Source organism: Nelumbo lutea, chromosome 2 (genome assembly GCF_056320005.1).
Source record: "Nelumbo lutea isolate HS-2025 chromosome 2, American lotus-T2T, whole genome shotgun sequence".
NCBI lineage: Eukaryota > Viridiplantae > Streptophyta > Magnoliopsida > Proteales > Nelumbonaceae > Nelumbo > Nelumbo lutea.
The window spans coordinates 40,020,700-40,035,362 of record NC_142685.1 but is presented as its reverse complement, the minus strand read 5'-3'; the positions used below and the strand labels follow the sequence as shown (position 1 = coordinate 40,035,362).

The 14,663-nt window shown below is 40.5% G+C and overlaps 1 protein-coding gene across 1 annotated transcript in view; it reads right to left on the bottom strand.

Annotated features, from left to right (window-relative positions):
- Positions 1-2,536: 2,536 nt before the first annotated feature.
- The window catches only part of LOC148870031 (uncharacterized), a 52,214-nt gene continuing 40,087 nt past the window's right edge, over positions 2,537-14,663 (bottom strand). Inside the window, exons 4-5 of the mRNA XM_088970813.1 lie at positions 10,788-10,924; positions 2,537-2,983 (exon numbers count right to left, since the gene is read on the bottom strand). Of these exons, the coding sequence (XP_088826939.1) occupies positions 2,816-2,983; positions 10,788-10,924 (305 nt within the window). The 3' untranslated portion in view covers positions 2,537-2,815. The remainder of the gene's footprint in view (positions 2,984-10,787; positions 10,925-14,663) is intronic.

Below are 14,663 nucleotides of genomic sequence, written 5' to 3'. Positions count from 1 at the left end.
ATAAAGCACTGCTGGGGAAGTGGCTGTGGAGGTGGCCAGTGGAGAGAGAGAGGCTCTGGCATGAGGTGGTGGGTAGTATTCATGGTTGCTCTGATAATGGGTGGGATGCTAGAGTATCATGGCAGACAACCTTGGCAACTCCTTGGAAAGCTATTCATGGCATCCTTCCTCAGTTTCTCAGTTTTGTTAGGCACAATGTTTGTAATGGTAACTTTGTTCTTTTTTGGGAGGATACATGGGTCGGGGAGGCTCCATTGAAGGACCTCTTCTTTGTTTTCTGTCTCAAGGTACAAAAAGGAAGCTGTCTCAAAGTTTTGCTCCTTTATGAATAATCCATTAACACCGAATTGGGATTTTGGGTTTCGTAGAGGCCTGAGGGGAGAGGAAATTGTGTCCCTAACAAATCTGCTAAGCCTACTTGATACAGTGTGTTTGGACCCTTTTGAACCCGACAAACGGATCTAGACACCCAAGCCAAATGGATCCTTCTGTTGTGTTTCTTTCTTTAAATCCATTACTCAATCTAACCTCACTCAGCTTTTCCCTTTTAAGGAAATTTGGTGTAGGCCTGCTCCCCCTAAGGTTATGGCTTTTTGTTGGAAGTGCATTATGGGAAAATAAACACCTTAGACGTTTTACAAAAGAGAAGACCTTATCTTTGTCTTTCACCTTCTTGGTGTATCCTTTGCAAGTCACATGGTGAGGACTATAACCATCTATTAATTTCCTGTTCATTTACTGCAAAGTTATGGGAGTGGCTCTTCTCATTGTTTGGGTGCAGGTTGGTTAGGCCAGCGGATGCAAGCTTGATTTTTGATCTTGCTTTCCTCCCTTGGCAGCACAGAAGAGGAAGAATTATGTGGAGGTGTGCAAGAGCAACACTGCTTTGGTCCGTGTGGGAAGAAAGGAATACCAGAACTTTCCAAGAGAATGAGAGAAACTTAGAAGAGATGAAGGACTGCATTCTAAATAGGGTGATCTTATGACTAAAATCACTGGACTTATTTCATCTTTTCTTATTTAGTGATATTTGGAGGAATTGATTAGCAGTGGCTAATTGTTCATCTAGAAAGACTAAAGTGAGTATGACTTGGGAACCCCCTCCTGAGAATTTTTTGAAGCTGAACTTCGGTGGAAGTAATCTTGGTAATCCAGGTCATCAGGGGTGGGAGGGGTACTGAGGAATGAGGCTGGGAATGTGGTTCTTATTTACTCGGGGCCAATAGGAGTTGGAAACTCCATTAGGGCGGAACTTGCAGCTGCTATCCAAGGAGTACAGCTAGCTGTGTAGATAGGTGTGGAACATCTAATAATAGAAGGGGATTCCAAGGTGGTAGTGGAATGACTACAAAACCCGGACTCTATAGTGTGGTGTTTTAAGAATGAAATTAAAAAATTCAACTGCCTGACAAGGAGATCTACAAACTCTATGGCTGATGGCCTTGCAAAGCAAGGGGTAAACAATGAAAGTTTATATTGGGCTCAATTGTAGATTGAATTTGCTTCCGGTTTTCTGTTATCTATTTTCCTTTGTCTTTTTTCCTGCTATTAGGAGAGGACGCAGCTCGTGCCTCTCCATGAGAAGCTTGTAATTGCATTAATTCTCTATTAATGAATCTTTTCTCTTTACTCGTCAAAAAAAAAAAATCCATCCTCTTACAAAAAGACTAATGGATTTAAGCATTAATAATTTAACAATGGATATGACACTAAATGGAACAGAATGGCAAACAAGATTCATGCAGCCAACTTCATATAGTTGGGAGAAGATGATGATGATCCATGCATTTAAGCTGTTTTTAAAGTTCAAATCCTTTTACTTCAAGCAAGCAGTTCATTTATCAAATACAACCAATGACATTGACTAAACTGTGACTGGCCTTCTTACATGCATAGGCATCATGTACATAATTCTTCTTACCTATAATCTGCCTAAAACAGATCTTTAGAATCAAAGGAAAATAATAAAGAATAAACTGGATATCAGAATAGGAAGAGAGAAGATGAGGTAAAGAAAGAGAGAATAGAGCCTGGAGCAGTAGGAGTGGAGATCTAATCGTACGCTCCTAACTGCGGCCCTGATATTTGTTGTGTCATGATATTTAATCTCTTGCAGGGTCCAATCATGTTAGTTTCTCTTTTTTTTTTAGGTCTCTGAATTGTCTTGCGCATACGATGGCGCAAAGGGGTCTAGCATAGTCCGGGCACTTCTTCCCCAGCTTTCCTAGGTGGCTAGAACTATTAGTCCAGTCTCAAAGGAACTAAGACTCGTTAATCTTTGCTTTCTGTGTGTTGTTTCTCTCTGTTTATGTAATTCAAGTTTTTACTGAAAAAAGGCCCAACTTTATTAATAAGATAAAGGAATGTGCATTTACAACCTTACCCCCTACTTAAACAATGTAAAAATAAACAATGACATCTTTTGTCCTGCCACGTATATGTAACTTCTACCCAACTTCAGTTTTCCATGTAAAAAAAGAAAGGAACTTAACTGTATCTTTCATAAACTAATACAATACTGGTTTTCACACGTCTATTTAATGAGAATTTTTTTTATTGGAATTTACTTGGGAACAAAATTCTCAACGCATATATGCAAATTGAAAGCATGACTGATACTGGGGGCCTGAGACCGCATAACCTGCAAACACTTTCAAATATCAACCTTACAATATAAATATATACAATGATTGTCAAGGTACAGGTTTTTAACCCATATTACTCCTAGTTGAAGGCTTTTCCAGACCTTGCAATGAAGCTTTATCTAAATATACAACTCAGGTACATGACTCATGACCTAAGATAACTGAGTTGGTTAGTGTCCTAACCAAGCAGAAGGTATTGGCTGGAACTTGTGTTTGGCGCATGCTAATACGTCATAGTAGTCTACACAATTGAAACAGTCACGGAAATCATTGAAAAGCTTTTCGAACACCCTCCATTGGACTTTGTATGATCTTGAATATGGATATGGAAGGAAAACCTGCAGAAAATAGACTTGGAGTTAAAAGGCAAATTTTATTGTTCTTGCAGGAGAAAAGGTAAAGGAAAAATGATGTTGGCAAGGGCAGTCTGGCCAAATTGAGGAATTTCAGTCAGAACTCAGAAATAAGGTGAACAAACTCGAAACTGGGGATTTGTGTGCAACACATGTCTATAATTATAACTATTTGAGTGCCTCTATCCATATCTCAAGAAAAAAGAAGACGGAAGAATAAAAACATGAAAAAAAAACGCAGCTTAATCAAAGCCAACTAGATTTGTTTCAATATAAAATTAAAATAAATGAAAGAAAAGAGAAGCAACCAATGATATCATTCCAGCCAACCATATGGTAAAATAAGATATATCTAGAATTAGGATAACTGGATCTTTAGCTAAACAAAAGTATTTCATTTTTCCAATTGGTAACTGAGACTTTCTTTATTACTTGATTGTTAATATAACAATCAAGTAAATTGTATTCACTTATTATCATCCCTACCTGTAGTAAGTGTAAAATGGGGAAAAAGATTGTTATTGGGGCTTACTATTTGCTGAAAGCAACTGAAAGTGGTGATACTGACACATGAGTTTTGAAGGAACGTAATGCCATCGCAGATGAATCAGAGCTGTTTGGTGCAGATGAATCACTAGCAAGAGTTGCAGAGATGAATGGCGGTGGAGGAAAGTTTTAGGCTGGTGGGGAGGTGGAGAAAAGATCTGAGCATTAAAACGAAGAGATTCATCTTCGAGCAGGGACGAGCAAGGGGTAAAGAGTACTTGAAAGCCAGGGAAGGTAGCAGGGCTACGATCCTTTTACCAAAGGAAGCCTGTTTCTGGCCGAAAGGCTTCGTAGATGGAACAGTTAACTCCATCAAGGCAGAAGGATGGAAAAATTCTTTCGGCTACTCCGGGAATAGATACAAGCGGTTCTGAAGAGGAACGAGAGAGGCTGGTTTTTCACAGTTTCAGAATACTTTGGCATTAATAAAAAGCAGATGATTTGCATGCCTGAAGGTCTGAGGAAACAAGGGTGGGCCTCCTTTGCTGGCAGTCTTCAATCTTTCCTCTTGAAAGTTGAGAGTGAGGCAGCAGAAGAATCACCGAAGGGAACTCCTCCTCCCAGTGGTTACCTAATACCAACCTGGACCAGACCCCTGTCTGTCAAGAAGTAACGGTAGCAAGCTCAACCATACGTCGGAGATTAACAGTTGAAGAAGGGAGGAAAAATTGGGAGCATAGAATGGTTCTAACGGTTGAAAGGGAAGTAAAGGACTGGACAAAAATCCTAGATGCAGTGGTACAAAAGTTAAAGCTGGAAGGTGATGCTATACTACTGCCTTTCTCTGAGAAGAAAGCTATCCTGGAAGTTGATGTTCAGAAGTGGAGCTTCAACACGATACAGATCGATGGCGGATTGGTACAGATACAAAAATGGGTCCCAATCTGTAATGAAATCGAACCAGAAGAAGGTAGCTTTTGGATTAAGTTGCTAGGACTTCCTTTTCACCTCTGGAACGAAACAACTTTTGAAAAAAATAGCAAAAACCTTGGGTGGAGTAGTGTTGGAGATAAACTAGAGGAGCTTGCGAGCAGTGGAACTTAGAGTTGCAGGATTGAAACCAGAACAAGTGCCCTGTTCGATTGAGATATGCTCGGATGATGCCTGGTACAAAGTTTGGATTGCCTCAGAAGCTGAGGCGTCGCTTTGGGGAAGACGAACATCTGTAAAGGGAGATGCTGAGGTGGTCAGTTGGAGTACACGTGGCTTTCAGGGGCTGAAGAAGAAGATTGGTACAATGAGAACAGAAGGGGAACAGTCGCAGGAGGTTAAGCAGTTCCAAAGCACTCCATTTAAAGCAATTAATTCAAATTTGTTTGAACTAAAGACTTTTGGCTATGGTCGACAGTCCTATGCTGATGTAGCAAGAAGGGGTTTGGGTTCGGATGGTAATAACCAGGGCGCACACTCTGAGCCGGTTCGAAGATTGGGTGAGCCGGATAGCATAAACATTCTTAGAGGCCCACGTGACACTTTAAGCTGCCACGTGGGTCGGGAAAGAAAGAGGGAGATGATATATGAAAAATCCCATCTATCATCCTCCAAAACAGCGCTGGCCGAACTGAAGCAAAAGGAAAAATGCCGAACAGAGAAAGAAACTCGATCTCTGTGTTGGGTCCCTCGACTGGGTGTTGAGGAACAGGAAAGTAGGGCAGCAGATCGCCCTAATCTGCGCTATTTGAGGGATAAGAAAGAAGAGAGGGATGTAGAAGACCAAAGGTGGATAAGCTGTGGTTCAGACAGTGACTTTGAGGAGGAGAGTTCAGACGACATTTCAAGTTTTGGAAGCTTGAAGATGAAGGATCTCAAGAGGATCATAACAGGGAGTCCCTAAACTTGGACCGCCTATTCCATGGAGATTTGGTGGGAGAACAAGAAGGGAACGAGGAGGCAGAGATGCACAACACAGAGGCTGAAAACAAAGAGCTCACAATCAAAGAGGTGGGGGGCAATTCTGGTGCCCAGAACTGAAAAAGCCTCTCTCAAGCGCTAATGCTGTACGGAAAACTGAGGTGTTAGCTTACGTTAATCCAGAACTGAGAAAGAATACATCACATAATGGTAAACAATCGGGTAAGGGGAGCAGTCGTTGTGAAAACAGAATGACGGGGAATATTTCCCTCCAAAACGAGGAGACAGAAAACTCCCAATTTGACACACAGGGCTTGAAAACCATCTGTCCGCCTACAATCCCAATTCCCTTTGCCCAGCCGAACCCAGGTAACCCTGCTAACCCTGTTCATTTAGCTTTTGCTACTGATGCGGCTTCTGTTTCTCTTGTTCCAGATTCCATTCCCAGTCTAGTCTCAGAAGCCCATGAGAAGGAGACCACACTGAGTCCTCAAGGAAAGAAGGGGGGAGAGGTGAGGATGGAGGGAACTTTAAGGGAAGAAAGAATATGGGGAATCATTGAGAGCATAATAGGTGAAATCGAGGAAAATGAACTATAAAGGAGAGTTACAAATGGGTCTGAGCTGGTGTGCAATGAGGAGGAGGCTAGAATGGAGGAGATGACTAGTTATGAAGAGAACAGAAATGAAAGAGGGAAGGAGACTAGGAAGGATGATTTGATAGCTGAATTTGTTGGAAAGCTGGGGTGTAAGTTGAAGAATCTAAATGATCTAAAAGTTTCCCTAACAAAAAGAAAGGAGAACAATATAAAGAAAAGAAAATTGAGTAAAGTGGAGAGATTAAAGAGAGATATCGAGGGGGATAATAAGTTTGGGGTGAGGGGATAGAAGGAAAGGATTCAAATAGATATTTGGTGGTTTTTTAGGGTTAAATTCTAAAGTTGAGATGAGAATTCTAAACTGGAATGTGAGAGGATTGGGTAATGCAAGGAAGAGAGCAACTATCAAAGAAGTAATTAGGAAGTTCAATCTGGATGTGGTGTTAATCCAGGAGTCCAAGAGAATGGACTTTGATAGTAGATGGGCAAGAAGTGTCTGGAGTTCTAAAGGGATAAAGTGGGTGGCTACTCCATCTTGGGGATCATAACATTGTGGAAGGAAGATGTGGTGGTAGGTTTGGAAGAAATGATAGGGGATCATTCAATTCCTATGAAATTCAGGCAGGTGGAAGATGGTTTTGAATGGATACTAACAAATGTATATGGCCTCAATGACTATAGGAAGAGGTTATGGGAAGAATTGAGTGATATTAGGGACCTATGGGAAGGACCTTGGTATGTGGGGAGGGACTTTAATGTAGTAAGATTCACAGAGGAAACCAACAATCCCAGACAGAGTGACAACTAGCATGAAAAATTTCAATTAGTTTGTGGATACTTTTGAGCTTAAGGAATTCCCGATCCAAAGCAATATCTACACTTGGTTCAACTTTCAATCTAACTCAATCTGCTTTAAGTTAGATAAACTCTTGTTCTCAACAGATTGGGAGGATCATTGGGGGAACCTAAATTATAGAGCACTCCCTAGACTCACTTCAGACCATTGGCCTATGGTGTTGTGTAAGGAGGACTTAAGAGGAGGTGGACTTGCTCCCTTTAGGTTTAAGAATATGCGGTTGATCCATCCGGGATTCATAGAGAAGATCAAAGAATTGTGGGAACAACACAATCCGTCAGTTGAATGGGAGGGGATGAGATTCCACAAAAAGATTCAATTCCTAAAATCTCAAATAAAGGAGTGGAACCGTCTGGAATTTGGAAGAGTGGAGGGAAGAAAGAAGATTTTAATGGAGCAAATTGAGGAACTGGACTTGAAGGAGGAAAGGGGTTCTTTTGGAGAAGACAGAGAATTGAGATGGAGCGTTAGAAAGCACTTGGAGGATCTCTTATTGCAAGAAGAGATAAGTTGGAGACAAAAGTCTAGATGTAATGGTTAAAGAGGGAGACAGAAACACTAGATTTTTTCACTCTGTGGCAAACACTAGAAGAAGGAAGAATATCATTTCTAAGCTAGAAGTTGATGGAGTTGTTCTTTCCCAACCAACAGAAATAGCAGAGGCTTTTGTAACCCATTTTAAATCAATTTTTGGAAGGCCTCTAAATGAGAGGATTTGGGTGGAGGGGCTGGAATGGCCAACTCTTAGTTTAGAAACCAGAGTGGGGTTAGAGAAAAACTGACTTAGAGAAGATAAAGGAAACACTATTTTCAATGGATAGAACAAAAGCTCTAGGCCCAGATGGATTTACAATGGCATTTTATCAGGATTGTTGGGATATTGTGAAGAAGGACCTAGTGTTGGTTTTTGAGGAGTTCCACAGGAGGGAAATCATTAATCCAAGGTTAAACTCCACATTCATTGCATTGGTCCCTAAGAAGAAAGAGGCATCACATCTAAGGGATTTCAGGCCGATTAGTTTGGTGAATAGTCTGTAGAAGATAATTGCAAAAGTCTTGTCTCTAAGAATTAAGAAAGTTCTTCCAGCCATTATCTCACCCAATCAAGGAGCTTTTGTGAAGGGAAGGTAGATCACTGGTCAAATTTTGATTGCAAATGAGAGCTTAGAGAATTTTAGGAAATCCAAGAAAAAGGGAGTGGTTTGCAAACTAGACTTAGAGAAGGCTTATGACCTAGTTGACTGGTCCTTCTTGGTGGAGGTAATGAAAAGTTTTGGTTTTGGAGACAGATGGTGTAGATGGATCTGGGGTTGTATCAGGAGTTGCCATTACTCGATATTGGTGAATGGAATTGTGGTGGAATTCTTTCCGGCCATGAGAGGAATAAGACAAGGTGATCCGCTCTCCCCCTTTCTCTTTACTTTGATTGCAGATGTCCTGGGGAGACTGATACATAGAGCCGACTCTAGAGACTTAATAAGAGGTTGGAGAGTCGGAAGGGGGGAAGTACCACTTACACACGCAGTTTGCAAATGACACAATCGTATTTTGTGAGGGTGGGGATATAAGATGGATCAAAAACCTAAAACTAACAATACAACTCTTTGAGCAGATGTCTAATCTTAAGGTGAACTTCGATAAGAGTTGTACGGTGGGAGTGTATTTGGAGGAAAGGGAAGTAAGTGATTGTGCAAGTGTGTTAGGGTGCGCTATCTCGGAGTGTCCTATCACTTATTTGGGCCTCCCCCTAGGAGATAGCCCCAAGAATGAAAGCTTTTGGAAGCCGGTAATATAGAGATTTGAGAAAAGGCTTGCTTCTTGGAGGAAAAATTATCTTTCTCTTGGGGGGAGAATCACATTGATTAGGTCTACCTTTTCCAACCTTCCTATTTACTTCATGTTAGTGTTTAAGATTCCTACAAAGGTCTCCAATAGGATAGAAAAATTAATGAGAGATTTTTTATGGGAACCAGGAGTGGAGAAGATAGACCATAGGGTGAGGTGGGAAGTGGTAAATAGGAGCAAGAAGCTAGGGGGCTTGGGATTGGGAATATTAGGAAAAGGAACATGGCATTATTGGGGAAATGGTTGTGGAGATTCCCGCTGTAAAGGGACAAATTGTGGATGAAGATTGTGGCTAGCATACATGGGTTGGATGAGAATGACTGGGATCCTGGAATTTTGGCAAGGACTACTGCCGCATCCCTGTGGAAAGCCATTCATGATCTGCTTCCAGTTTTCTCTCCTTGGATCAGGTACGATTTGAACTCCGAAAACCAAATAAAATTATGGGAGCAAATTTGGGTTGGGGACCTACCCCTGAAAGACCAATTTCCATCATTGTTTGCTTTGTTAGATTTGAAAAATGAACCCATTTCCTCCTCCTTGGTTCCTTCTAATTCTTTTTTTGGGTTTGGGTGGAATCTAGGGTTGAGAAGGGCAATAAGGGATACAGATTTGGGGTGTATGTCATCTTTGCTAACCATCCTTGAAAATGTTTTCTTGAACCCTAGTAAGGGAGACACCAAAATCTGGACCCCTTCTTCATCTGACTCTTTCTCTTGTGCTTCGTTTTTTGAGACATTAGTCCAACCTACTACTCCGTTTGGACTGTCATTCCCGGTTAATGAGATTTGGAGCAAACCCATTCCTCCTTGGGTTGGTAGTTTTTGTTGAAATTTTTTCCTGGAAAGAGTTAACACAAATGACTTGCTTCAAAGAAAGAGGCCCAACTGCTGTTTACTTCCCAATAGGTGTATTCTTTGATGGGGAAACGGGTTATCATATTATCGCTACTTGTCCAGTTACTAAGATTGTTTGGGAATGGGTGTTTTCCCTTTTTGGGTATACTTGGAATCCCCCTGTGAATGTGCAATGCTTGTTCTCTCCTTTCTTTAGTTGGCCTAAAAGAAGGGGAAAGATTATGTGGAGAAGCATTAGGGCTGCAGTGTGCTGGTCAATATGGGAAGAAAGAAATTCACGAATTTTTTCAGGTAAGGAAAGAACCATAGAAAACCTAACAGATTTGATACTTTCAAGGGTTGCTCATTGGCTGAAATCAATGGAGATATTCTCTGAATTCTCTATGGCAGACATGCTGAGAAAGTGGAAAGAGGCTGCTACTGCTGTTATGTATAAAAGGAACTGTAGTCCCACTTGGACCCCCCCTCCCGCTGGATTCATAAAACTGAATTTTTATAGATGTAGCTTAAGGAATCCAGGGCCCTCTAGGATAGGGGGTATTTTCAGGAATGAGGAGGGGTATATTACTGCCATGTTCTCTGGGCCAATTGAAGAGGGTGACTCTCTTAGGGCCGAAATTCTAGCAGTTCTTGAAGGAATCCAAAGAGCAAGAGAATTAAGCATTAGATGCTTGGTGATTGAGGGGGACTCGAAGGTGGTGATCAGGTGGCTGAAAGGAGATATCAGTGGCTTATGGAGCTACAGAAATGAGAAGAAAGAATTTAATTGGCTGTGTAAGGATTTAGAGGTGCAATGCAGCTGGGTGAAGAGAAGTGCTAACTCAATGGCTGATGGGTTAGCTAAGCAAGGGGTGGCAAAGGACTCTTTGTTTTGGGCACATTTTTAGTATTTTGTTGCCATTTTGATGTTGGGGAGTTAAGATAGTTTACCTCCCCATTTTCTGTAATTAATTTTCACAAGTATTATTCATTAATAAAGATTTCTGTCATCGATAAAATATATATATATATATATATATATATATATATATATATATATAACAATCAAGTAATAAAAATGATGAAGTCAATTGCAACACTACTGATGGCTATTCCATATCAGACTTATGGGCTCCCAAAATTAACACCAAATATACACTTGTGGTGCTAGAATTTCACACTTATTAGTAACAAAAGTCATCTAGATCCAATAATGAAAACAAAGGCAAGAGAAATCACTTATAAATAGCTTCTTACATCTCCTTCTAATGCGAGACGTTTAAATAACTGAAATGTCTGCTCATTTTCCTCCAAATTGTTGATAACAGCCAACCAAATTTGTGAAGCAAGTTCATAGGCCTTGTCCCGTGATTTGCCACAGGCAATAAACTGATCTGATTAACATTAATAGAATAATAAGTGATCTACCATTACAAATGTTAAAAACTTTTTCATTCTTCCATGAAATAGAATAGTAAGTGATCTACCACTAATGGAAAAGGATTACACAGTTATTTGAAGTTTCAATCAGATAATCATGAGTTTTAAGTCTCATGCATGCAAGGATGGTAGATGCAGTTCCCAAATACCCATTCCTGCAAATCGAATAAAATGGAACTTAGATCTTTTTCATCAGAATGATGATGTCGCAATATACTTTTATCATTCTTCATGAATTTAATACTTATTATTAACAACTAGAAGTTTGGTGTGTTAGAGATATCATTAACATAGCACTATTGACCTTTTTTTATAAGAATCCTTTTTGTGGTTTCTGCATATGGAAATGAGATATAAAATAGAAAAAGGTTTTTCTTCAGTTTTCATTTACTAGTTGCTTCACCTTCAAGCAATTGAACATATATGGATGGTTTCTCTTAAAAAGATTCTCATCTCCTATAGTAGGAAGTTTCACAAACATAATAGACGTATCATGTGCAAGGATGCGGAAGAAGCACCAAAGTTTTCCTCCAGGACATCTAATTAAGGAAATTAGAATTTCGTGTCCTATCTAGGGAGAGAATTATATCCTTTTGCAGATCTTTCCTTGATCTTTCTTGTAAGACAACTTTTTATTGAAAAGAAAGTCCAGAGTGAAGCAAAATTTATAGAGGGAAAGTTTTCCCTTTTAAACTTAAAATGATTAAACACCTAGTCAATTAACAGAATATGTGCAGAAAACAGAAAAGAAAGAGAAAGACAAAAGAAGAGAGAAGATCAAAATGAGAAAAAATAGAGTTGACCTCATTGTCAGCCCACCCTCCCCTATTTATGCTTATGGATGGTCTGTCCCTGTCTAGTAATAACAAAAGACAAAAAATAAAAAATAAAAAACAGACATAAAGGTCTAACTTGCTTCACTTGCTTAAAAATAAAAAACAAACATATAGTCACCCTCAAGTGGAGCCTAGATATCAAGCATGCTTAACTTGCTTAAAACATAATCCAACTTCTTGGCAGTTCCCTTCTCTCTGATTAAATGCCATCAGCCTCCACATGTTTAGTACAGTCACAGTGAAACTAATTATAGGAAATGCCAAGATCGATAACTGCAATCACATGAATTGAGATATACCATTAGGCATAGACCCTAATTCAGCTTCTGCACTAGATCTCACCACCATATTTTGTTTTTTACTTCTTGAGGTCACCAAATTTCCCATAGGTGTAATAACCAAAAGTGTAGTGTCAACCATCAAAAGACCCTGTCCAATCAGCATGGATAAAGCCTCTCCGCAAGTATTCATGTTTAGCAAAATGCAATTCCCTACCAGGTGAGGTCTTCAAGTATCTAAGAATCTATTCATCTGCTTCCATGTGAGAAGTACAAGAATAAATATGCATATTCTAACTTGTCACCCCAACTAAATAAGCAATGACTGGTAATGTTAGAGAGAAGTTATCGGCCCACAAATCTTTTGTTATATTCCTCTTATCTTCTAACAACTCACCATCACTACAATTGAGATTATGATTGGGATCTATTAGTGTATCTGAAGGCTTAACTCCTTAGTTTCCCCGTCTCTTCAAGCAAATCAAGAATATATTCTCTGTGAGATAAATATGCCCTTCTTGGATCTCACCACCTCAATACCTAGAAATATTTGAAATCCCCCAAATCCTTAGTCTCAAACTATGATGTTAAGAAAGTCTTGAATTGCTGAATTTTTTCATGGCGATCACCTGTAACTACCATACCAACAATATACACAAACAGGGCTGAAGTAAAGTGTTATGGGCCCGCGAATAGAATCTCGTCACAGGTCGGTCCACGGGGGAAACCCTCTGTTTTCCCTTGTTCCTCCCTGCTCTTGATGAACCTATCTAGGCGCCCTAATGGTGATTTGTTCAAGAGATCACCTAACTCTCCTTTACTCTCTTTCTTGATTGAATATTCGATATCCTCATTCAATAATGGTGTCTCCTTAAATAGGAGATTACAAGAGTCCTAATCTTAGGGAGTCTCCTTGCTGAATAGGGAAACTTCCAATTTTATCTTGCTAAGGATAAGATAAGCTAATCCTAATCTGATAATAAGATAAACTAATCCTAATCTGATAACAAGATAAACTAATCCTAATCTGATAACTTACTAACAAGATAAGATAAGAACAATAGAATAAGATAAGAACAAGCAAGATGATCTAATCTAATCTGGCGATGGGTCAAGTTCCTGTTGCTGCCGGCAGCGATGGTACGTCTTTCCGAGGAATGCGTCCATAACATTACTCCCCTCTTGGACTACGAGCTTGTCCTCAAGCTCAAACTCCGGATATGTGGCTTGGAACTCTGTCAATGGGATCCATGTGGCTTCGGCGGATGGTAAGCTACACCATTTCACCAAGACTTCAAGAACTCCTTGATTGAAACGAGAGCGGATGACAACTTTAGGTTGGGGAATCAGTTTGCCATCTTGCAGGGGTGGCAGGGAGGGGACTTGGTCCAGAGGAACACCCGTAAATGGTTTCAGCAAGGCGATGTGGAGGACATCATGAATCCGGCTGGTCTCTGGCAGTTCCAGCTGGTAGGCCACACTGCCAATCCGTCGTAGAACCTTGAAGGGCCCATAGGACTTCGGGGCCAGTTTTGGGGCAACTATACTAGGACTAGTAATAGCTGCTCTGAGAAGCTGTTGTTGCTGTTGTTGATCATGTTGTTGCTTCTGCTGCTGCAGTTGTTGCTGTTGTTGGTTGTCTGGCTGTTGTGGCTGAGGGTGTTGCTGCTGCTGTGGACCAAGAAGAGTCTGCTGCTGCTGTTGTTGTTCGCTAGACGGCTCCGTCAAGTCTGCTCGGAGGCTGTTTGTAGTTACAGCCCCTTTTGGATTCCTCTCCCTGTTAGAGAAATACGATTCCAGCAAGCATCACAGCTCCCGGACATCGTCTTTGACCTCACAAACCTCCCTGTTGGTTTCTACGAGCCTATGCTCCAGTTTGTGGACCCCGGATGATAGCTGCTGCAGATCTCCCATGACGACCGGCTCTGATACCAATTTGTTATGGGCCCGTGAATAAGATCTCGTCACAGGTCGGTCCACGGGGGAAACCCTCCGTTTTCCCTTGTTCCTCCCTGCTCTTGATGAACCTATCCAGGCGCCCTAATGGTGATTTGTTCAAGAGATCACCTAACTCTCCTTTACTCTCTTTCTTGACTAAATATTCGATATCCTCATTCAATAATGGTGTCTCCTTAAATAGGAGATTACAAGAGTCCTAATCTTAGGGAGTCTCCTTGCTGAATAGGGAGACTTCCAATTCTATCTTGCTAAGGATAAGATAAGCTAATCCTAATCTGATAATAAGATAAACTAATCCTAATCTAATAACAAGATAAACTAATCCTAATCTGATAACTTACTAACAAGATAAGATACGAACAATAGAATAAGATAAGAACAAGCAAGATGATCTAATCTAATCTGGCGGTGGGTCAGGTTCATGTTGCTGCCGGCGGCGATGGTACGTCTTTCCGAGGAATGCGTCCATAACATAAAGCCTCCCTCAGTTTTTTTTTTTATCAATCAGCCTCCCTCCTAGTTAACAAAGAAAATATGATTCACATGGCTCTAAGTATATCTAAATCTCTTAACCATTTTTCTGAATCAGTCAAACCAAGCTCTTGGTGATTGTTTCAATC